We start from the raw sequence: 24188 nt of genomic DNA on the forward strand, positions 1-24188 counted from the left end.
ATGTCTAACATGAAGTGCTCCAGCTTTTATGTCCTAGTTCTCCTGAGGGGCAGTCACAGAGAGAGACACTTTTGTATGCTTGTTCTCTGTGTCTACTGTACACTTATGCACCTACTCTCCTCATAATAAAATGTCTTCAGGAGGCAGCCCATTCCAAAGTGGCTGTGATTCTCATTGCACTGTTCAGACCATGGCAAGTGTGCTTCCACTTTATTGTACCCTGGGTGCTGGACTCTATTCTGGATCTGGTTAACCCATCTGGTGGGGATTCCCTCACCCTACCTTCACACACACTGATTAACAGCATGGTTTCTCCAATTCCATTGATGGCCAAGGATCCCAAGCTTTCTGACAGAGTTATCCATATTCTCTTTTCTTACCAGAAACCTTCTATTTGGAAGATTTATGATAACAAATGGAAACACTTTGCTATTTGGACTTCATCTGGAGGTCTGGTCCCCTTTTTCCAGCCCGTTAGATGCCATTTGGGGGTTTTGTGGATCTGTTTCAGTCTGGTTTGAGTTGTTCTGCTGTTAAGGTTCAGATCACTGCTATTTCTCATTTTCATATTGGCAGGCATAGTATTCCTGTAGCTGCCCTGAAGATCTCCAAGACTTTCTTGAATGGTACCTTTTTGTTGTGATCTCTGATTTAGGGTCATGTTCCCCCCTTGGGATCTATGGTTGGTGTTGCAAGTGTTAGCTAACCCCTCCCCCAAACCTTCATTCATAGTTTTCTTGAAGTTGCTATCTTGGAAACAATTTTTCTTGTGGCAGTTACCCCTGCTAAAAAAGTATCTGCAAAGTGTGCTTTGTTCTCATTTTCTGTGTACTTGATATTTTATGGTGACAGGATTACTTTCAGGACCAGTCCTTCCTTTTTGCCCAAAGCTGCCTCTGAGTCTGTTTTGAACCAGCTTATTCACTTGCCTGCTTTCTTTCCAAATTTTAGTAACAAAGGAGAACATTTGCTTCATTGCCTAGATGTTCATAGACAACTGAGATTTTTATTTGGACAGAACAAAAAGCTTTAGAAGGACATAGTAGCTCTTTGTTTCCTTCACCATGGCCAGGCTGGGGAAGCTCATGTCTAAAATGGCATTATGCAAATGGCTTTCTTATTCCATCTTTGTATGTGCTTTGAGAGGAAGAACCTTGCCTACAAAACCTAAAAGGATTCTACTAGAACAGTTGTAGCTTCTGCTTTTTTCTCAAGGGCTGCTATTGGTAATATTTGTGTTGCAACCACCTAGTGAGGATGGTGGGACAATGTATTATGGTTAGAGGAGGTCAAGCTCCTGGATCAAAGTCTCTGAAAAAAGCCAGCAATCGGATCTGGGATGAATCTGACAACCCACAGGTTGATCCAGATGGAAACAGACAGCATTGGTCTATCACTGTAGTAAGTGCATATCTTTCACCTGTCTGTGTCACTTATCTGTAGATTCTGTCTGTAGTGCCCTGTCATTACTCAGACTACTTCTATAGTCTTGGTCTAATGTTTATTTACAATGTTTTCTAGGACTTTCATTGTGTTTTTCTGTATCATGTCCTCTAGGAAATGCACCTAACCATAAGTTCCTTTCTTGTTTTGCTTATCATTCTCCATGTGTCTAGTAACTGATGTCTGTTGCAGCCTGTAGACTTGTAATGTTTTGTAGACATTCTTTTTTTAATTGGTGAAACATATTTAGTTATATAAAAAATGAAAGGTGATCTTTCTGCATTTTCAAGATAGCAATGCTGTAGTCTTAAGTTGGAAGTATTGAAGTATTTCTAATTAGGGATGATAAGTCTTGAAGCATTTGATGTATTTGCAAATGAAGCGAAGTTGCACATTTTTTTATCAAATGATTTTTGTATGATCTAAATGAATCCAGTTTGTGCTTTCTGTGTCAGATTATGTACTGAAGTAATAACTCAGATAGCAATTATGTAGTCTTAAGTTAGAAGTGTTGAAGTATTTCTAATTATGGATAAGTGTTGAAGCATTTGATGTATTTGCAAATGAAGCTAAGTTACACATTTTCTTTTATCAAATGATTTTTGTATGATCTAAATGAATCCAGTTTGTGCTTTCTGTGTCAGATTATGTATTGAAGTAATAACTCTTAAAGTTTCTGTTTAAATCTTATGATCATGGACTCAAAGTAATAATGTTCTGTAATCAGCATATTCAGGTACAGTTTTCCAGTGCTTGTAAAGCAAAACATTGTAATATTTTCCCATTGCCATGGAAAATTTGTTTTTAGTGTTCAGCAGTTATTTGGAGAAGTACTGACAGGTGTTTGTTTTGTTATCAGAGTCCATGATTGTAAAAGTTTGTTGTTGTTTCTACAGTGCAATGTGTACTTGGTGGAAGATGTTCTGATGTCATTCCTGCTTAGTATCTTGGAAGGAGGGGGCTCTGTGGATGAACATCCTTTAATTCTGCAGCTGCTTGAACTAATGTGGCTTCTTATGGAAGTAAGTACATTCATAATTTGTAGGAATTTTTCTTGGCCGGTATTTCACACTTATTCATACCAGTCCAAGAACACTACGAAAACTGTTCCCAGTCTCCAGTCATCATTATTATAGTAGCATAGATAACTACAATCTTCAGTAGTTGCTGACAGGGTTTTTTTCTGCATAGGGAGAATAATGAACAAGAAAAGCTTCTGGACAATTGGTTAACATTGGTGGTTGTAATAAGTAACCTCATAAATAAGTGTGTGCATACATGTATATATAGATTTATGTGTGTCATATACATATATATGTTATACGTCAGAATTGTGAACGCTCACACAAGCGATTTTTTTTTTGTCTTAAAGAAGAGTGAATGCTCATAACGAGTGTGTTTTTTTCTCTGTGGAGTTTTTGCCAGCAGCCTTTTGAAAGAGATCACTGAGGGAATTCCCCACTGTTGTGCGATCTCAGAGTTGGTATATATAATTAGAAGGTGGTATGGAGGTGGGGTGCTGGGCGTTTGCTCCCTGAAAAAAAATGTTTTTGTTAGTTTTACCTTTGATCATTTTTAGATTTATACTAGGTCTACATTGCTTTTGTTGTACCTTTTTTTTTAATCAGTAAAGGGATATTTCTTTGCCTCATCCATTAACCATCACATGATTGATCAGCCCATTCATTCCTTTGGTAAGCGAAGTCCAGTTGGAGGAAGCTGTCATTTAAGCAACCAAGTTTTTTTTTTGGCTGTTTAACCGTAATCCATCCCCCTGGTGCCCGATATCCCTTCCATTATGGATGTACACATTCTTGCTCATGCCCTGTGAAGACTACCAAAAGAATGCAGCTTAACAGAGCACATCCCAGCCCACACATTGCATGCCATGCATCTTTTCTCTAAGTAGGTGTTGATATTGTTCAACAGGTCAGCTACTTTGATCATCCTAGGATGGGCCACCCGACATTTTTGTCTCATTCAGACACTCACCTAGTTCTACAGCACCTAAGCTGATCATTTCTTGTCCTGTTGGACATAGTCAAGTCTTCACCCCACTTGGTGATAGAGAGAGAAACTTTTTTTTATTTTAGGTTTTACTACTGAATTGATAGAGACTGTGTTTTTACACAGTTAGTAGCATGTTTGTCATTAAAAACAATGGCCTTGATAATGATTTGTCTTGCATATACACACTGTTCTGTAAAGTAGAGTGGCTTTCTGAACTTGTGGGTATTTTGAGCCAATTACCTCTTACACTGCAGTGACTTTTCTACAAACTGATAGCTGTAATTTTCCTTATTTATACATCTTATTCAAGGTCCTTGAGTAATAAATATTTTAATTTTTGTTTGGAATTTTTTCCCTCAGAAATTGACTTTTAGGGAATTCTCTAATTTTTATTGGCCTATAGGTAGCCCTTTATGGTGCATAGTGAATGTTCTACAGTATCCTTTTGTGAGTTAACATCCCTTGCTCTATATTTGCTTATCCTTGCTTTTTCTCAACCACTAGTGGTCATCAGGGCAAGACATTTTAAAAATAGCACAGTTTTGTATAATCTCTTCTGTTTAGTAATAATTATTCCAAATGTATAACTAGAAGACTGCATGTCATGAGTCGTTTTTTTCTTGTTGGATTTACAGGATTATGAAGTACACGAATGTTTAAAGCAACTGATGATGTCACTTCTCCGAGCATACCGTTTTTCTCCCATTATCCCTGATTTAGGGTTACAGGTAAAAATTACTACTATTTTTTTTATAGATGTAAGGTAGGATTAGTTGTCACTTGTTTTACCTGCCTGATGTTTAGCATTATAGAGTTGCATGAGCAGTCACACTATTGTTATGTTTGAGACTAATAGGATTGTGGTCACACAAGGAAAAGACCATTCATGTAAACTTAAAGTAATTAAAGACAATTGCCTAGTGTTTCTTAAATGCAGAGAAAGAGTGAGGTCCTGGCAGTGGACTATATAAACCTTTTCTTTCTTTCTTGGGTTGTCTGTCTCCATAATAAGATGCTGTAACCAGCTCTTTCTGTAGGAGCCCGCATATTTCTTATAAATGGAAATTAAGCATGCTTATTTTTTTAACACTTTAGCACTTCAGTGGGGAACTTCATGCAGCCCTTGTCAGTATTCAGCCAATGCATCTCACCCTCTTAGAGCAAGAAAACTGATTAAAGCCACAAATAATGGGGGGACAAAGGCCCCAAAATAGGGACACTTTTTTAAATATTTCTCTTACAAGTTGATAGAATAGCAGGTTTTGCATTAGCACGAGTTTTTGAAGGATATGAAGTCTGAAACTCAAGTGTTTGCTATTATTTTCTGATTTCAGTCCTCAATGAGTTGCCATAAATTTTCCAGAAAACCATAATTTTATGAGAACTAGACCAAAAATGTGAGACAAAATCTGGACATTCTGCGATAATGTAGACAGTTGAGAGGTATGATTCAGCCACATTTTTAACATCTTTAAAATTATCAATTAAGATGTAAGGACATGTACTTTGATTGAAAATAAGACAAACTGTCTTAATATTTTTCATTTACTTATGTTGTACCTAACATATATGTTTTCTTTCTTTACAATGCTCATTTAATTCAACATTACATACATTGCTCAATTCCTGCCTTCCTTTAAAAACCCACTCCTTCTGTACATGTTTTGCATGTGCTGTTCTAAGAAATCCCATTTATTTATTTGTAATTTTTTTCTTTCCATTTTCTAAAGATCCAATTTCCATTTCTTTTACCTCTTTGCATTAATCAGTACTTTAGATACAGATGGTTTAGATTTGTATTCCATTTTCTAGTAATTGCTTTTTTTGGCTGCCAGTAGAATTAAACTTGCTAAGGCTTTACTATTTCTATGCAATTCAGAATCTTGTGTCCGAGCACAAAATAATTATTTCCTTAATTACAACAGTTTGCTGTCTAATATTTCTTAGAGTCTTCTGTATGGAATTTTTAAATTCTGCCAGCTCATTACACTCCCAAAAGCATGTTCCCCAGTTACCCTTTTCTTCCCCCATCACATCTCCAACATTTACCATCTACCGGAGGAAAAATTATTTGAAGTCTGTTTGCAGAATAAAAATACCTGTACAAACATTTCCAAGCAAAAATCAGCTACATTTGTTTTGTTCTTGAGTACCACAGTCAAGGTCTAGAGGATAGATTATTTTTTCCTTCCCTTCGTCAACCACTTCCCCTGCAGTTCTTTCTTTAACCTGAGCTCCTAACACAAATGCATGGTTACACTTCCTTGTATTGCTCAAGCTTGAGTACGTAGCTCAAGTACTTATTACTGGAAGTTTCTAAGTACTTGAGGTCATTGTCAGTATGAGAAAATCTACATTTTAATGAGTCTTTGCTGGAGGGCAATTTCCCCCTACCACTAAGCTAAATTATTCTTACTCTGAGGTTGTTGCTTCTTGGAGAAAGATTGACCACTGACAGGCAGTCAGTGTTGTTTAGGAGGCTATGAGACCACACCAGTTATTAAACATGTATATACAGCATTATTTTGCTTGTATGTGTCTCAACCAATAAATGAATGAGCAACAGAGTCATTAGACAGTTAAGCTCAAGCAGTTGATATACGAGTGCTTTCAGTCTGAGCAAGTGACTGGAAGCTTGGTCAGCTAGTCTAATGTGTACACCTTTCCTTTAATTCAAGAGAGCAGTCCTTTAAGCCACAAAGGATAACATGCTTAACTGATGATTGTGTGTCTTCACACTGACATAGACAAGCCTGGATGTCTTTCCTATTTGCCATGATATTGTTTACCCTGTTCATTCTTCTCCGATTATTTGTAAGTTTGGATAGTCTTTTAATAATTCCTAAAAACGTTACTTTCAAGAGGTCTGCAAGACTGGAGAGAGAGAGAGAGGCTAGGAAAAATATGTAACTTGAATATTTGTTGAAGTTTTTTTTTTTTTTTTTTGTGCATGTGTGTGTTTATCACTGCTGCAGTAGCTTTATCTATTTGGGGGGGGGGTTATATTTTGCATGGGGATATAGCAGCTGGCCAGCTTCCAAAGTTTCAGGGGCACCTTCATCATACTCAAACAATTACTCTATCGAGTGGAGGGGAAGGAAAAAAAAAAAAAAAAAAAGAGTGCCTTTAGAAAATTTCCAGCCACCAAAGAGTGCTCCACTTTGGGGGTTTTGAAGATTAATGGTTAGCTATTGCTTTTCCCTTGCTGGGCAGATAAATATCCTTTGGGGGAAAACAGATATTGAAATATTTCTGTGAAATTAAATATTTTATGCAAGGAAAAATTTTTTTTTTTTTTTTTTTGTCTGTAACATGACTTTTGATTTTTAAACAAGAACATTACTCATTACTTTTCAACTTTTTTAGGGAGAAGTTGAAACTAATTTAAAACTGTTTTCTTGGTAAAAAATTGTTTTACTTTGGGAGCTGGTGTAACTGTTTAAAGCAATTTTTACTGTGTTTTAGTGAAAAAAAGTGACTTTTTTCATACTTAACGTGTTTTTGCGAAGAACTGCTGTTTACTCTGGAAATCTGGCATCTTTTTCAGCTATACCATGGAACAACTTACTGGATGTTCTTTGTGTTTTACTGTTGCAGTCATTACATTTGGGTAATCCTGCTGGCAGGTTGCCCTCAGCCGGCCTGAATTCCAAAGTCGTGGGTCCTGCGTCGGCTGCTGTCGCCCCCTCCCTGACGTCAGGTTGTCAGGGGTATAAAAGAAGTAGCTGACGCCATTTTTTTCAGTCTTTCTTGCCATGCGGTGCCCGAAGCAGAAGCAGTTCGCAAGTGCCGGTCGGCTGATTCCTGAGATTTTCGTGTTTGAGTTTCAGATCCGAAGTCTTCAATAAAGCTAAGTACCCCATTGGGGAACTTTTTTCTTGCTCCAGACCGATGTCAGAAAAAGTTAATAATTGTATTTTTTGTGGTAAGCAAATACCTCATAAGGATTTTCATTCTTACTGTATTCCATGCCTAGGCCCTGATCACAACGTTACTGGTTGTCGGTTTTGTGCTAGATTTAACCAATGCACTATTAAGCGTAGGTATGATTTTGCTTTAAACTTTTTTGGACGCCAACTTAATTATCCTGAAATGTTGTCAGATAGCCATCCAACTTTCGGAGTTTACAAAAAATGCAAAGAAAAGGATAGAGAAAAACAACCAAGGCCCAAAACCTATGACAAAACTTCTCCTATGCCAGTCACCGGTTCGCTGGTTCTCAGTGAGGCACTTTCGCAGCCCCTGACGCCCGCTACTTTAGAGTCGCAGGCTGCTACTGACTCCCACGTGGAGTCGGCCATGCCGCTGGATACTCAAGGTATTGGAGCCTTGGACGCTAATCCCTCAGATGGGTCCAGAGCCGCTGAGCAGGTACCGGCTTCTGAGGGTGTATTCAGACCTAAACATCTTTACATTAAAGCAACTTCAGCTTCAAAGACTAAAGCACCTTCTAAAGCAAGGAAACAAATTCAAGAGTCACGTGGACAGGCCTCTATGCCCAAAAAAACAGATGCTCAAAATGGCCGAAGACTTGATTACCTTGCTCAGGGGTTCCCATCCCCCTCCTGATAAGAGGCCTAGGCAAGACACTGACTATGAATCTTCAGATCAGGTTTCTGTTTCTTCTGATTCCTCTTCTGATCAGGGATATTCTCTTCCCCCCTATGAGAATTCTGATGCTGAAGAATCTCTTCCATCAGCATCTCCTCCTGAGGACTATTCCTTTGGGGAAACCTTGCATACCATGAGAGAGCATTTCCACTGGGAGAGCCAAGATTTTTCAGAATCTAAAGAGGCTCAGGGATTTTCTTGTACTACCTCAACACAGGCCTCTAGCCAGTCCACCTGTGTTAGACATTGAAGATGATGTGTTTTCGGAGTCTAGTCCGACACCTGACTCCTTACACCCAGCCCCTGTTAAGCCTGACAGATATTACAGGGTTTTTGACTCACAAATTTCTTTCTAAAAACCTTGCTGCTGACCCAAAAACTATTTCACAGGGTCCAAAGGGAGTTAAGGCTTCCGTGGCAAAAAAACCCAACCCCCTCTGACAGAGATTCAAGGGCACAGGATAGATGGGGAAAAAAGGTTTACACATCTGCAACTTTGGCAGTAAGGGCCTTAAACTGTCAATTTCATATGCTTAAGTATCAGCAACATGTCATGGGATTGCTTAAACAGAAAATGTTGTTAAATTCTGAATGTGCAGAAAAGAAGGAAATGCAGGATTTATTGTATGCAGCAGAACAAGTTGGAAAGCATACTTTGCAATGTGGTTTTGATTCTTTGGAGGCCTCCTGCAGGGCCGCAGCTACGGGTTCTGTAATTAGGAGGCATGCTTGCTTAAAGGAACAAAATCTGCCTGATCATGTTAAAGTTAAATTACTAGATGAACCTTTACAGCATGATACTTTGTTTGGTGTTAAGGCAGAAGAGGTGTTAAAGAAAATGGAGGACAAAGCTAAATCTATGCAAACTTTCAAAGATTTTTTACAAGTACAGCCACCTAGGTTTAGTAGACACTGGCCTACAAAAAATTGTTCCTTTCCTGTGTCAGACAGACCTCAAAGGGGCAAACCCAGATGCCCTAAGGGCAGATTCCAGGCGCAAGGTTCTTGGGGTGCTTCTACCTCCAAAGCTGGAGGAGATAGATCACAAACATACAGAAAACAGCCTCAATGACTTCCCCCTGCCTGCACCAAGCACTTGTCTTCTGGCAGCACCCTTAGTGGGAAAATTAGCACTTTTTGCTCAAAATTGGCACATCATAACCCAGGACAAGTGAGTTGTAAACATAGTGTCACAAGGCTACAAGTTCCATTTCCATACTCTGCCAAAGGCAAACGGCTGGCCAGATCTGCCAAAAAATCAATGGGCAGAGGCACAAAATCAAGTCTCATCCCTCATGGACATGGGGGGCCATTCAGCAAGTAACAGAGCAAGAGCAGGGACAAGGTTTTTACTCGACTGTTCTTGGTACCCAGGAAGGACAAGGCCTGGAGGCAGATACTGGACCTATCTATTCTGAACACTGTTCTGGATATTCCAAAATTCAAAATGTTGACTTTGCAACAGCTTCTGCCCATGCTGGGCAAGAATGCTTGGCTTGTGACTTTGGACCTAAAAGAGGCATACCTGCATGTTCCAATCAGACAACCATGCAGAAGATACCTCAGATTCAAGGCAGGTTCAATGCATTACCAATTCTCTGCACTGACCTTTGGCTTATCTACTGCGCCCAGGGTCTTTACAAAGTGCCTTGCACCAGTAATTGCATTCTGCAGACAAAGAGGAATACAAATATACCCTTACTTGGATGACTGTCTCATTCAAGCAGAGAACAAGGACATTCTTCTTCAACATCTGGCGTTCATGAAAAAACTTCTAACATGCCTAGGGTACACAGTCAACAAAAAGAAATCAAAACTAGTACCCTCACAAGAGATTACATTCCTGGGTGTAAGCTTGAATACAGCTGCCCAGATGGCTTATCTCATGCCAGACAAACAAAGGCAACTGACTACCTATTTCAAAATGTTGGCAACAAAGACCCAGTTATCTGCAAGAAAAATTCTGCAGGCTTTGGGCTTCATGGCATCCTGCAGCTACTATTTCCATATGCAAGACTGCATATGAGGAAACTTCAGTGGTACCTAAAAAGTGTTTAGACTCAACATTGCCACAGCCTGGAAACAAGTCATTACTCTCATCCCCTGCCTGCAACAGGAGTTTCGATGGTGGGCAAAGGCTTGTCACTAGAACAAGGGACAGCCATTCACATTACCTCTAGCCAGGCAGACACTAACAACGGATGCATCAGACTATGCCTGGGGAGTCCACATGGCAGGAAGAAGCATTCAGGGCACATGGTCCTCAAACCAAATGTATCTACATATCAATCAAAAAGAGACGTTAGCTGTGCAAAATGCCCTGACAGCCTTCAAGGACCTACTTCATCCGGGACAACTACTGATAAAGACAGACAACACCACGGTCATGTGGTATATAAACAAGCAGGGGGGCACACATTCTTACCCCCTTTGCAGACTAGCCATGACCTTGTGGGACACAGATTTGACTTACCAAGTACATCTGCAGGCACAATTCCTGCCAGGAAAGGAAAATACTCTGGCAGACGAACTAAGCAGAAACCTCATTAGTCCTCATGAGTGGAAACTGGATCCACAAGTCTTCAGCATGATAACAAGGAAATGGGGATGCCCGGACATAGATCTATTTGCCTCCCCTCTCAATTACCAACTAAAAAGACTCTGCACAAGGACTTATCACAGACAAGCTTGGAAAGTGGACGCCTTATCTTTCAGCTGGAAAAATCCATCAGTGTATGCCTTTCCTCCACAGCCTCTCCTCCCCAAGGTGCTCCATAAGGTCAGTCAGGAGAAGCCAAAGATGATACTGGTTGCCCCAGACTGGCCACGCCAGTACTGGTATCCAATACTAAGGAACTTATCTCTATACACAGCTTGGGCCTTACCTCAAATACCTCGACTACTGTCCCAGCAAAACAATCAGATCATGCACAGCCAACTCAGGACATTAAACTTGGCAGCATGGCGGATAATGTAGTCATACAAAAAACACCTCTCAGTAAAGCTGTGATGGATGTCATTCTGGAAGCCAGAAGGCCTAGTACTAGAAAGTCTTATGCTGGAAAATGGAAGCAATTCTGTGCCTGGAACCAGGCACAAGGAACCGATACAGCGGTACCAAATATTCCTCAGATTTTGCAATACTTAACTGAGATGCTGGACAAAGGCCTATCTTTTTCATCAATTAAAATTCATGCCTCTGCCATTTTGGCTCATTACAATACAGAGCCACCACGTTTTTCTCATCCTTTATTAAGGCAGTACCTCAGAGGAGCCAGAAATTTAAGGCCCCCAAGGAAACTACCAATACCTGCATGGGACCTCAACTGTGTCTTGGAAAAACTCACCGTACCTCCTTTTGAGCCAGCGGCTACTGCTGAAATGAAGTTTTTATCTTGGAAAACAGCGCTGCTCTTTACAATTACTTCTGCAAGACGAGTTTCAGAGCTACAGGCGCTCATGGCTGTGGAACCTTTCATCATTTTTCATCCAGACAGGGTCACTCTGAGGACAAACCCAACATTTATGCCTAAAATAGTGTCCAGTGTGGCGCTTAACCAAGCCATCCATCTGCCTACCTTTTACCCAAATCCACAGAACAAGGGGGAGAGAATTCTGCATTCTTTGGACATACACAGACAGCATAGATTCTACTTGGACAGAACCAAAGCTTTCAGGAAGACAGTGCAATTACTAGTGGCATATGCTGCAGGATCACAAGGAAAGCCCATCTCAAAGCAGACTATTTCTAAGTGGTTAGGACATTGCATTTGTTTCTGCTACTTACACCATAGCAAGCCATTGCCTAAGGGAATTAGGCCTCATTCCACCAGAGCTGCAGCCACCTCAGCAGCCTTTCTCAGGGGAGTACCAACTAGAGACATTTTAGAGGCGGCTACTTGGAGTTCAGTGCACACCTTTACAAAGCACTATCATCTGCCACTCTACTCTAAATCCAGGGCAGGCTTTGCCAATGCAGTTCTGCAGGGCCTCTTAGCCACTCCTACTGCTGTCTAGTTCCAGCCTCCCAACCATAGCTTTGGGACTCTACCCAATTGTAATGACTGCAACAGTGAAACACGAAGAACATAGTACAGTTGTGTACACTTACCATAAATGTAGATGTTCGAGTGTATTCACTGTTGCAGTCCAGGTTACCCACCCGCCTTCCCCCTTTTTTCTTTTGGATCTTATCTTTCCTTCTCTGATTTATACTACCTATGTGGTGTATTTGCTTATAGATGAAGGTAAAATTTATATTGGTGTATTTATATAAAGTTTGGCTACCCTTTTTGGGGGCACTTGATATCTGGGGCAAGAAAAACTGAAGAAAATGGTGTTGGCTACTTCTTTTATACCCCTGACAACCTGACGTCGGGGAGGGGGCGACAGCAGCTGACGCAGGACCAAGACTTTGGAATTCAGGCCGGCTGAGGGCAACCTGCCAGCAGGATTACCCAAATGTAATGACTGCAACAGTGAACACACTCGAACATCTACATTTATGGTAAGTGTACACAACTGTACTTTTCTTGGTTCTTCCATCAGCCAGCCACAAAAAAGGAAAAAAATAACAAGCAGTCTTTGCCACCACATAAGGCTAAGTGCCTTAGGTGAGAATAGTGAGTCTGCGGAGGACATATCTGGTTCCACAGACCGTTAAACTTTTTTTTCTTTTACATCTTCTCGTGTAGTCCCTCAAGCCGCCATGGGTTAGGCATATCCTCTGCTGCTGTTTGAGTACTGTGGTAGGCAAGGGAGAACCATAATTGTTAGTTCTGGAAGAAGGAGCAGGGAACACTTCTCTGCTTTGTCTGGGACTGGAATGTCTGTCCATAGAGATTTTTTGCCTGACAAAAGTGGGTCTGCTTCTTTACAAATTCTTGTTAAAAAGAAGCAAACACTTGGACATGTTTTTTCCAGTCTTAGCTACACTGGACAGGAGGGATTTATTGGGCTTAGTTCAGGTACTTGACTCTTCTGATTCATTTTTATGGCAGTGGAGAAAGGGATATTTCATTTTCTGAAGAGGTTCAAGATTTTAAAGCATGCAGTAATTGTGAAGGACACATTTTATACATTCTCCTTAGGTTTCAAAATCAGACTGTAAGGAAAGTGTGGCTTCTGCAAGTCCATTTGAGGGACTCTGTTTTTCTGAAGCTATTACCAGAAAACAATAGTGTTTCAGTGGAAATATGACATTCCACTATCTCTGAAGAAGTTATGATTGTTTGCAACTGAATTTTCTTGAACCTACACTAATTCCTCCTGTTCGTTCAGCACTGGAGGATGTATTTCTTACAGCCTGTAACTTGCCTGACAACCACCTTGCTGCTCCCAAGAAAGCAGACAGATTGTGTAAAGTTCCTCAAGCTTATATAAGTTTTTATTTCCTAATCCTAGATCAGATCCACTAGTGACTTGAACCCCGCTGCATAAATATGTCATAAATGCCAATATCTCCCCTTCTGACAAGGGTGGAAAAGTCTTTTATAGATTTTGGAAAGTTGTGTAGTCTTCTGCAACACTTATTTTTAGAATTCTCAAGTGCTAAGCTTATGTATTCAGGTTTATGCTCGCTTCCTTTGAGAACAAGAGGAACATTATGGCATCAGTTTCTTCTGAGGAAAAAAATCTTTATGTAACCTAATTGCTTCTGTCTGTCAAGTGGCTACACACCGTTTGAAATGTGCTTAAGATTCCTCTGATGCAACTTTGGGACTGCTGCCACTGTAAGTGTAACTAGGAGGATTGCTTGTTTGTGTACTCAAAACCTTCCTGAGGATGTTAAAGCTTAAGTTTTGAATTCTCCCTTAGGCAGAGAGTTTTTGGACCATCTCCTGCAGAGGTCCTCAAAAAATGTAATGAGAGAGGTAAGCTGATTCAAAGAATTTCTCAGATTTTTCAACATTCCTTCTCCACATTGTCAAGATATGTAATGCTTCCTCTACAGCCTTTTTCAAAAAGCTGAATAATCACCTCCCCCCTTTCCACCCTGGTAAACCTTTAATCCTTTTGGAAAGGCTGAATCTCCATTTCTTTCTTCCTTTGGCAACAGGTTACTCTCAGACCAATCTGTCTGAAATTATCTGCCATGATTACAGCTGGCAGTAGAAATAGATTCCTTTCAAGGGATGCCCTCTCTTCCACCATATTAAACCCCTCTTCCTTCTTGCCATTCAGTACATGCTGTGACTCTTGAGTGGGATTTAAGCTGGCCTCTTACTCAGCTTAGAGAATGGTTTTATTCAAGAATATTTCTGATGCCAAAGAAAGAAGAAACTTGGCTATTTCTGGACATTTTCCTTTCTAAATCAGTTTCTGATCGTGCCCTAGTTCAGAAGATCCCTTTACAACTTTTAATCTGTAATTCCCCTTTAGTGTTTTCTAGTGACCTTGGATTTAAAAGATGCTTATCGTATTCCTATAGATCCAGATTTTAGATGTTTCTTAAGGTTTTCTGTGTCTGGGTTACACTGTCTGATCTTTGCATTGCCCTTTGGTCTATCCACTGCTCCATTTGTATTTACAAAGTATCAAGTGCCAGTGATAGCCTACTGCAGACAGCAAAGTATTTACATTTTTCCTTATTTAGATGACTTGCTTATATCTGCAGGGTATTTTCAAACTGTCAGGTATCTCTCACTTGGTTGAGAGATCTCCAACAAGTACTGGGATTCCAGGAGAACATACAGAAGTTTTGTTTAACTCCTTCAACGAGGATTGTTTTACTGCAGTGTGTCCTAGATACTTTAGTTTAAAGAGATTTTCTTCCACAGAAAAAAAGTAAATTTGTTTCTAGCTCTGTTCCTGACTTTTTCCATTCAGACTTCTGTCTCAGCCTGGGAATTTCTCAGGAATTTCCATCTCATTTCATCTATGATTTTCATGATTTTTCTGGCAAGACTCCACATGAGAAGAATTCAGTGGTACCTGAAATCTATATGGTCCTAACATCAGCATCCCCTGAAATTCCAGATTCCAGTTTTGGGGTTTGTGAAAAGGGAGATTAATTGGAGAAGTGACCAAATTTGTTAGAATCCGCGTCTCCAATTTTCCTTTTTAGCTCCAGCACAGTCTGTAATAAGACACTGCAGAGTTAGCTTGGGGAGCAGTACCTATAGGGATAAAAGTGTGTGGTGTTTGGAACAGAAAAGACAGACCAAAACACAAAAATGTAAACGAAATATTGACCCTTTATAAATGCTGTTCTCTCTCTCCCTAGGAAGAATATGCATGTGCCACATGTATTTACAGGGATTGTGAAAGCACAACTAACTAGAATTAGTAGATTAAGCAGTAATGAAGAAAGGTGCAAAGAATAAATGAATGAAACCATCTAAGAATTTGAAGAGAGAGGTTATGATAGCATAGCAGTACAACGGATTTTAAATGCGGTGACGAATGAAAGAAATGGGACTGCTGGTCCATTTTTTAGTAATAAAGGAAACTACTGTCCAAGTAGCCAAAGGCATCTACAAGGTAATAAAGTAAGATATTTGAAAACATATAATAGAAAAACTGATGAAGTTAGAGATAATTAGTAAAAAGATTGGAATATCTTCAGGGCAATGCCAGAATTAAAAGATACATTAGACGATGGACCAAATTTTGCCTATAGAAACTGTAGAAATTTAAAAAGACGGCCGTGCTAACAGATAACACCGTTTTATTCCTTGGACCTGATAAAAGTATTTACAGACAACACTGCAATAATGTGATAAATAAACAGGAGAGTGATCTAGATCTTTGCCCTCTGTACAGACTAACCATGGTAGCCTTGGATATAGCTTTTCATCACAACCTCACTCTACATTAATCTTACCTTCTGCCTAAGTAAAATTGCGTGGCAGAGAAGCTGAGCTGGAACAAGACAAGATCCCCCCATGTGTAACTAAATCAGGAGGTCTTCCAGGAATTGATCCAGCTGTGGAGCACACCTCATATAAATCTTTTTGCCTCCACTCACAAGTTGACAAAATTCTGCTCCGTGTCTCCATGCAAGGAGGCCTTGAAACAGATACTTTCCTTTTCTTGTCAGCAATATTCCTGTATGTCTTTCCACTAATATCCAGGATTATTCTGAAGATTTAGAAGTACTACCAAAGATCAGTTTTGTGACTGCCTTCTGGCTGTAGCAGCTGCAGTTGCCCTTTCTTATGGAATTGGCTAAGGACAGTAATCACAGGTTTCCTCACTGACTAGACCTACTCACCCAAATTGGAATGTACATCCAGTCTCCAAACAACTGTAATCTGCTGCCTGGATGATAGAATCTTAATACCTTTTAGGTACCTATTTTCTTAGGATGTGCAGCAGGTATTCATGGAGGCAAGGAGACCTGCTATTGTATTAGTAAATGGAAAAGCTTTTCAAGTTTGCGCCAAGATAAGAACCGGACTTCTTTCAGCACTAGTATTTCTCTGTTTCTTCATTCTGTGTGCAAGATGCTTTCCTCTGGCCTGTCTTACTCTTCCATCAAGGTTCATTTGTCAGTCATTTCAACATATCTCTTTCCATGGAGCTCCCTCACTCAATGCAATATCAAGTGAAAATGTTTTTGAAAGGTTGTTGTAGCCCAAGACTCCTAGAAAATAGGTAGGTCTTAGCTTTGTGTTGGAATAATTAACTATTGCTCCATGTGAACCAGCTCATCAGGCTTACTTGAGGTTCTTAATATGTAAAACATTGTTACTGATTTCTCTGACTTCTACAAGAAGAAATCTGGGTAGCATGCTGTTGTGGTGGGTCAGCCTTAACCCATTTTCCACAAAGATATGGTTTTCTTAAGAACTAATCCTTCATTTATGCCTTTAGTGTTGTACAGGTTTACTTTGAGACAAGCTGTTCATCTCCTTGTCTTTTTTTCCAGAACGAAAATGAGGATTTGGATTCTCGGGAAGAATCCCTGACTTACTCTTCCAAAATATCACCCCCCCCTCCCCCAGCACTGCTGTTCGTTGGAAACAGATTCCTCGAGTCCAGATGACACCTGAGAAGAGTTGTCCTTTGGGGATATTATTGCCCACATGATGGACTGTTTTAAGGTGGAATGTTCCCATGTCTGTCATTCAGAAGAGTATTATGAGCTCCCACAAATGGAGACTCTTGCAAGTGGAGTCTCCCAAAACCATCAGCTGTCCCTCCTGTTCTAGCTGTCGTTTTGGACACTTTTTCTGCTGCCTCTGTATCTCCTGACTCTCCGCCTCCTGTAGCAAATAAGCCAGATAGGTTCTACAAGGTGCCTCAGGACTGTAAATTTCTTTAAGTGCCTTTCTGCTGATCCTTCATTGGTATCAGTTTCTTTTGACAAGCCCTCTAAGTCATCAGCTAAAGTTCTGTCCTTCTTTTAAGGATAGTCGAGTTATGAAAAGGTTGGGCAAGAAAGTTTATACTGCTTCCACCATGTCCTCTAGGGCCATTAACTACCAGACACATATGGCCAGGTATGTTTTGGTCCTCTTTTCCCAAGTTTCGGAGGTGGTATCTCACCTTTCTGATTCTGAATGGAGGGCTTCTTGCCCTTTTCTTGTTGGGGTCCACTTCACAGGTTGTCTTTCACTCAATAAAATGCAGCTGTGATGCAGCTAATGCCTCTTCAAGAGCTACTGCCTTTCTGAGCATACAAGTACTCTGGATTATGCGGAACGCTCCACATCTGTTGATGAGTGAAGCCACTGTTCCACTGTTCTGCATTGAACAGCTGTGGCTGCACACATTCTAATTGGTTTGTGTACTGCAATTACTGCTAATCGGCATCGCGGTATACAAACCAATGCATAGCTGTGCTGCCCTTCCACATTACACAGCACTGGCTGTGCTCTACAGTTTTTGATTGGTTTGTACACTGCATTTACGGCCAGTCATGAATGCGGTGTACGAGCCAATCAAGTAAAGCGTTTCAGGACAGGAGCCAATGAGAGCTCCCCAATGCAAGTCAGTCACCATTATTCATGTTCTGCTGTGGATTGAAGATGTCAGGACTGGGACTCGGAAGCCAGGAGAAAGGAGTCAGCAAGCTGAAGGAACTTCAGGGGCCTTGCTTTGGTGGATCAAGATCGATCAGACAGTCACTAGAAGGCTGAGGTTTGTGTTGCTGCCTGGTGGACAACTGGGTCTGATCAGATCATTGTTTTGGATTAAATTTCGTGCTGTCTGTGGATTATAGGCAGAGGGAAGTGTTTTATAAATGTAGCTGCAATGTTATCTCTGCAAGAATTTCTATCCTTGAGAACCTGTATTCTAGCAACTTTCTGATGATATCAAGGCCAAGCTTTTGGATTCTCCTCTGGATAGCAAAAGTAAGACTACTGCTGCTGGTGTAAGTCTCTCCAGGTTAAGGGTAAGGCCTTGCAATAACTTAAGCATATTCTTATTTCTCCTATTCCCAAGCTTCAGATGAACTATCCTTCCAAGTCTGTCTTTATTCATAGATATAATTGTTCCCTTCCTAAGAGTAAGAAGGGTTTTAGATGTGTTCCTCCTCCTGTTAAGACTCTCTCCTCCCCAGAAACCTTCTTTTCAGGATATGCCTGGTTGTGTTTAACGTTTGGCCTTCCCTTCCACCTGGCTAGGGCTCACTCATCTCTGTCTGCCTTTCTTTGCCTTTTCCAAATTGTCATCAGATCACCTCTAATTCTTGAGTTCTGTTGATTGTCCATCAGGGATATCTCATGGTTTAGAAATTGCTTCCTCCCATTTCAGGCATTCCTCAACCTTCCCGAGAACAGCTTCCTCATTTTCCAGAGGTTCTGCAATCTCTTCTGGATGAGGACAGCATTCAGCCCATTCTTCCCGTCCAAGTGGGGAAGGGGTTTTACTTCAGGATGTTTTGGGTACCCAGGATGGAGGGTACATGGAGACCACTTGTAGATCTTTTCTTGCTCAATACTTCTCAGAATCCCTTCTTTTCAGATGTTATCCCTTCAGACACGGTTTCCTCTTCTGCTTCCCCAGACCTTTCTGGTGTATCTGGATCTCAAGGATACATATTTTCACATCTCCATTCATCCTCTTTTCAAGAAGTTTTTGAGTTTCTCTGACTCTTCCTTTCATTTTCAGTTCTATACTGCCCCAAACATATTCACCAAATTCCTCATTTTTGTTATTGCTTTTTGCAAGCTTTGAGGTATACAGATTTTTCCCTATCTAGACGATTATTCAAGCTCTTCCTTCCAGCAAGCTACTACAGGATCTTCAGTTTACCACTTGTCTTTTACACAGTTTGAGGTTTAACATAAACTCCCAGCATTAAATTGTGACTCCTTCCCAGGATCATCTTTTCTTCAGATGCAGGCTTTAGATCATTCCCATGCTGGCATCTCTACTTGCCCCCAAGGCTCAGTCTCTGACAACCTTTTTCCAATCTTTTGTTCCACTGTCATGGCCTGGGATTTATGGCTTTTATTATTCCTATGTTGTGTCTCGCCAGGCTCCATATCAGGAATGTTCAGTGGTACCTCAGATTGGTGTGGCTTCAGCATTGTCTTGCCTGGGGTTCTCTGTTCCTTTTCTTCCTTGTCTCAAGCTTCAGTGGTAGAGTCATCAACTCTGTCTCAATCCAGAGCTTCCTTTTCAAGCCCTAGTTCCCTTTCAGGAACTTTTCACAGACTCGTCAGACAGGGGGAGGGGTGCCTCTTTTGGCCCCTGTACAGATCCAAGGTCTTTGGCTTCTTCAGAGTTTGGATTATGTCAGTATAAAAGAGCTGAGAGCTCTGCTTTTGGCAATATGGGCTTTTAATCTCCTCTTTCATCCTGGGCCCCTCAATGTCTTCAAAAATACCACAGTGATGTGGTATGTCAGCAAGCAATGGGGCACAAGGTGCTATCTCCTTTGCAGACTGCTTCTTCAAGTCTGGGATCTAGCTATCCAATATCAAGTGACTCTTCAGGCAGTTTACATTCCTTCAGAGCACAATCTAGTGGTGCAGATGTAGAACACCAGCTCACAAATGTATGCTTCACAAAGATGTGCTTCCTAGACATTGTCCATCAATCAGGTATTCCTAAGGTAGATCTCTTTGCCTTCCCTGAATAGACAACTTCCTCTGTTCTATTGCAGGGTCCCCAATTCCTCTGATTTGAAAAGTAGACTCCTTGTCTTTTCCTTGGAAGGGGATGTTGTTATATGCTTTCTCACCCATTCCTTTATCACAGGTTCATAGATTATAGGTTAGGTTCATAGATTAGTACTAGGCTAACTGCCCTTGCAAGCCATTTTAAGCCTAGCCAATTATCCCCTGTGAGATTCAAACCCTGTACCTTGTGTTTGTAAGGCAAACACCTTAACCATTAGGCCACCCTCCCAACCCCTATACAAGATCGGGCAGGACTCTTCCAAAATCATGCTGGTAACTCCATTTTGTCCCAGACATCATTGGTTCCCCCTTCTCTCTCACTTGGCCAGGGGTAGTTATCACAAGTTACTTCATGGGGTGGATCTTCTCTGAGAAGACAAGGGATCTCTTGCCCGTCCTCTCCTGTCCAGTCTTCAGGTGACACTGTGGATGATAGGGTTTTGATCCCTTTTAGGCACCTCTTTTGTGATGACATGCTTCTGGTTCTATAGGAGGCCAGGAATCCCACTACCAGAAAATCCTATATGTGCAAATGGAAGAGATTTTCTGCTTAGTGCTTCTGTCACCATTAGATTCCATTATCTGTGGAGGTTTCTCTGGTGTTCTCTCATTTGGGTGATGTGCTCCATGCTGGGATGGCATATTCTTCAGGTAAAGTTCATCTGTCAACAATGTCTGCTTGCCTGCTTTTGAAACTGCCTCTAGTTTTGAGGTCAAGCAATTTCTTAAAGGAGTCCTTCATATCAGACCTCCCAGGAAGCATGTTCTGCCTTCTTTGGGACCTCAGTTTTGTACTTGAAAAACTGTCCCAAGCTCCCTTTGAGCCTATTTCTTCAGCTTCCTTACAGCATTGTACTTGAAGACTGTTCTCTTTTGGCTCTTTCTTCAGCCACGAGTGTGTCTGAACTTATGGCTATTGTTCCCTTTTTAGTTTTTCATTGAGACAGGGTGTTTCTTTGTATTAATCCTTTTATGCCTAAGGTGGTTAATGAGTTGTCCCTTAATTAGTCTATTCATCTTCCCTTTTTCCTCCTGTCCAGTCTGCCAGTGAGAGGGTTCTTCACATCTTGGATTTACATAGCTCACATATTTAGATAAAACTAAAGTTATTTGCAAATCTGAGCAGCTTTTTGTTTCTTTTCATCACATGACTTTGGGTTTGGCTGTTACTAAGCAAACCATCTCCTCCTGAATTTCTAAGGCCCATTTCCTTCTCGTAATGTTTTCATGGCAAATGTCTCTCCTTGTCTGTAAAGGGACATTTTAATAGGGCAGTTGTCTCCTCTTGTGCCTTTTTCAAAGGTTTGGATACCAGTTATGTTCTTGAGGCTGCTACTTCGTCCTTTGTTTATAGTAAACATTATTACAAGTTGGATGTCATTTCCAGGGCCAGAGCAAGTATTGACAGGGCTGTTCTGCATGGGTTTGTGGAGGATTCCTAAGTGCCTTCCCCTCCTTCCAGGCTTCCTCTTGAGCTCTTGTACTTTCCTTTGGTGAAGAATACTGCAACAGTGGTATGGAAGGACATACTACAGTTGCGTAAAATCTTACCATAATAGTGTATGTTCTTTTCTTCACTGTTGCAGTATTCTCTCCCTCCCTCTTTCCCTCTCTGTCCTGACTGTTACCCTGTGTTCTGTTTTCCTCCTGGCCAAGGGGCCTGTCTCCCTTTTTCCTTTATTTTTTTCATTCTGGATACGCATGTTCATCTTTTCCCTGAGGCTATTCTGTTCCTCATGTGGCTTTTTCAGTTATGAGTATTTGTGTTAGTATGTCATCTTCATGCTCTACTTCTTGCAATGCTCTACGTCTTGCACGGGGAGCATACATGTGATGTATGGCACCTGTAAGAGTTGAAGGCTTTGGTATACTGGCCAAATAGACGGCTATCCTTGACAGGAGATCCCGTATGTGAAGAATACTGCAACAGTGAAGAGAAGGGCATCTACTGTTATGTTAAGATTTTACACAGCTGTACTTTACACCCTCCATAACAGTGGAATTCCAAGCAAGAGCAAAGCTCATTCTGTCAGAACCTAGGCTTCATTTGTGACTTTTTGGAAAGAGGTGGATTCTAGCAATATTCTAGAAGGAGCAACGTGGTCCTCTGTACATACCTGTACAAAGCACCACAAACTGCATTCCTTTTCCAGGTCTAGGACAAGCTTTGCTAGCATCATTCTCCAGAAGCTCATAGAACCTCATCCTTCCTCCTCCTAGTCTAAGTTGTGTTTGTCTACCCGTATAGCTAAGGCTACTGCAGCAGTGATCAGTATGAAGTGGTGTAAATAAACTCACTTAGCAGTAGATGTTTAAATGATCACTGCTGCAGTAGCAGCACCATCTCTCCAGCCCCCTTATTTTGGTGTGCTTTTATTGCCAGGGTGAGGACTTCTAATTTTAGTTTCTTAGCATTGATCTTTTCAGAGCTGTAGCCTCCCTGTCTCAGTTGGCATGAAAGCTGTAAAGGGATTGACACCCAAACCACTCTTTTTCTTCAGCTCAGCTTGAGCTTCTAATGGACTGCTTGTTTTGAAGGTGCACTTAAAGCTTTGAAAGCTGACAAGCTATTATATCCTGTGCAATATATAACTCATATACTTAAAGCTACTGCAACAGTGATCATTTGAACATCCGCGGTTATTGTAAGCTTACTTACACAACTGTACTTTCTGCTAATAACTACTTTTTGTATTATTTTATACTGCCAGCATTAGGCATGTAGATAAGCTAGTATGAAGCTGAGTGGTAAGACATAGTACACATGAACAGTGTGTTACTGCAGATAATTAATTTTCATTGTGTGGCCCTGCCAAATGGTTGCATATTCTAGTCTTAAACATGTGCTACCATGAAAGGATTAATTTTATTTTCTTGTCTTTATAGATTCACTATCTACGCCTTGCAATTGCAATCCTCAAGCATGAAAAATCCCGGAAGTACCTGTTGAACAATGTCTTATATCCTTTCTTTGTGGTTATATATTTATTTTTAAACATAAGAATAGCTAGGAAACATACAGTTAGAGAACCTTTCTTTATTATTTTCAGTACTTTGTGTGACTTTGCCTCCCAGGAGTAGGTGGCACTGGCTGTTTTGGTTTTACTGACCATTGCCCCAGTAGGTAATTTGTAGTTCTTATTATTAAAGCTGTGGCTGTGTTATGATTCACCATGTTGCATTATCTGTTCAGGATGGTGATACAGGAATGGACGGGTGAGAACTGTCATTGTTTTGGATTTTTTTTAATCATTTACAGAAATCATTGTGTGTTCAGTTTGCAGTCATTTGATTTCTGTGATAGTGCATGAATTCAATCATTATTTATTGATTTTAACATGAAGAATTTAAGAAGTGCAAGAATATTTACCTTGGTGCTTTGTATTACTCTTGTGGCACTGAATTATTAAAACCCCTTAACTACTGATCATTTTCAGAAGGTCTTTCCCCATGCTTTGGCTATTTTGTCTTTTTTACACGAACGCCTTTATCATCAAAATGTTTCAGAAATTTCAGGGAACGTTATTGGTTTATAAAAATAAACCCTTGGTGAAAGAAAAAAAGGATGTTTGTCACCTAACAGTATAGGAAAATATTTTTGTAGTAATAAGAAAATTGCAGCAAATATCTCAGAATTATGTATCTTGATCTTTATCTAGAGAATGCAGTTAGCCAGTGATCCAGGTATAAAGAGACAGAGAGCATCTGAATCTTCATGTAATGCATTTTTGAGTATGAGTTTATATTGGAGGTTTATAATTCCAGTGGAAAAAATGTGTAAATACAACACAGTAAAAAGGCATTCTGGGCCATAACTGTACACTGCATACTAAGTATAAATTCAGCACAGTGCACCCACTGGAAACTAATAGTAATGCAAAATGCCATAGTGAAGTCAAATGAGGTTTTTGTCATATGATAGGGATATATATATATATATATATATATATATATATATATATATATATATATATATATATATATATATATATAAATCAGTTCCTCTTTGAAATTTAATTATGAAACTTTCAGGCAGTAACACAAGGT

At 40.4% G+C, this 24188-nt stretch overlaps 1 protein-coding gene across 2 annotated transcripts in view; it reads left to right on the plus strand.

The window, feature by feature from the left end:
* The window catches only part of RNF123 (ring finger protein 123), a 4282987-nt gene that overhangs the window by 752796 nt on the left and 3506003 nt on the right, over positions 1–24188 (plus strand). For both annotated transcript variants that reach the window (XM_044077780.1, XM_044077781.1), the window contains exons 13-15: positions 2340–2465; positions 4089–4181; positions 23028–23101. In XM_044077780.1, the coding sequence (XP_043933715.1) occupies positions 2340–2465; positions 4089–4181; positions 23028–23101 (293 nt within the window). The remainder of the gene's footprint in view (positions 1–2339; positions 2466–4088; positions 4182–23027; positions 23102–24188) is intronic.

Source organism: Protopterus annectens, chromosome 7.part0 (assembly GCF_019279795.1).
Source record: "Protopterus annectens isolate FY-2018-M chromosome 7.part0, PAN1.0, whole genome shotgun sequence".
In the NCBI taxonomy this organism is placed as follows: domain Eukaryota; kingdom Metazoa; phylum Chordata; order Ceratodontiformes; family Protopteridae; genus Protopterus; species Protopterus annectens.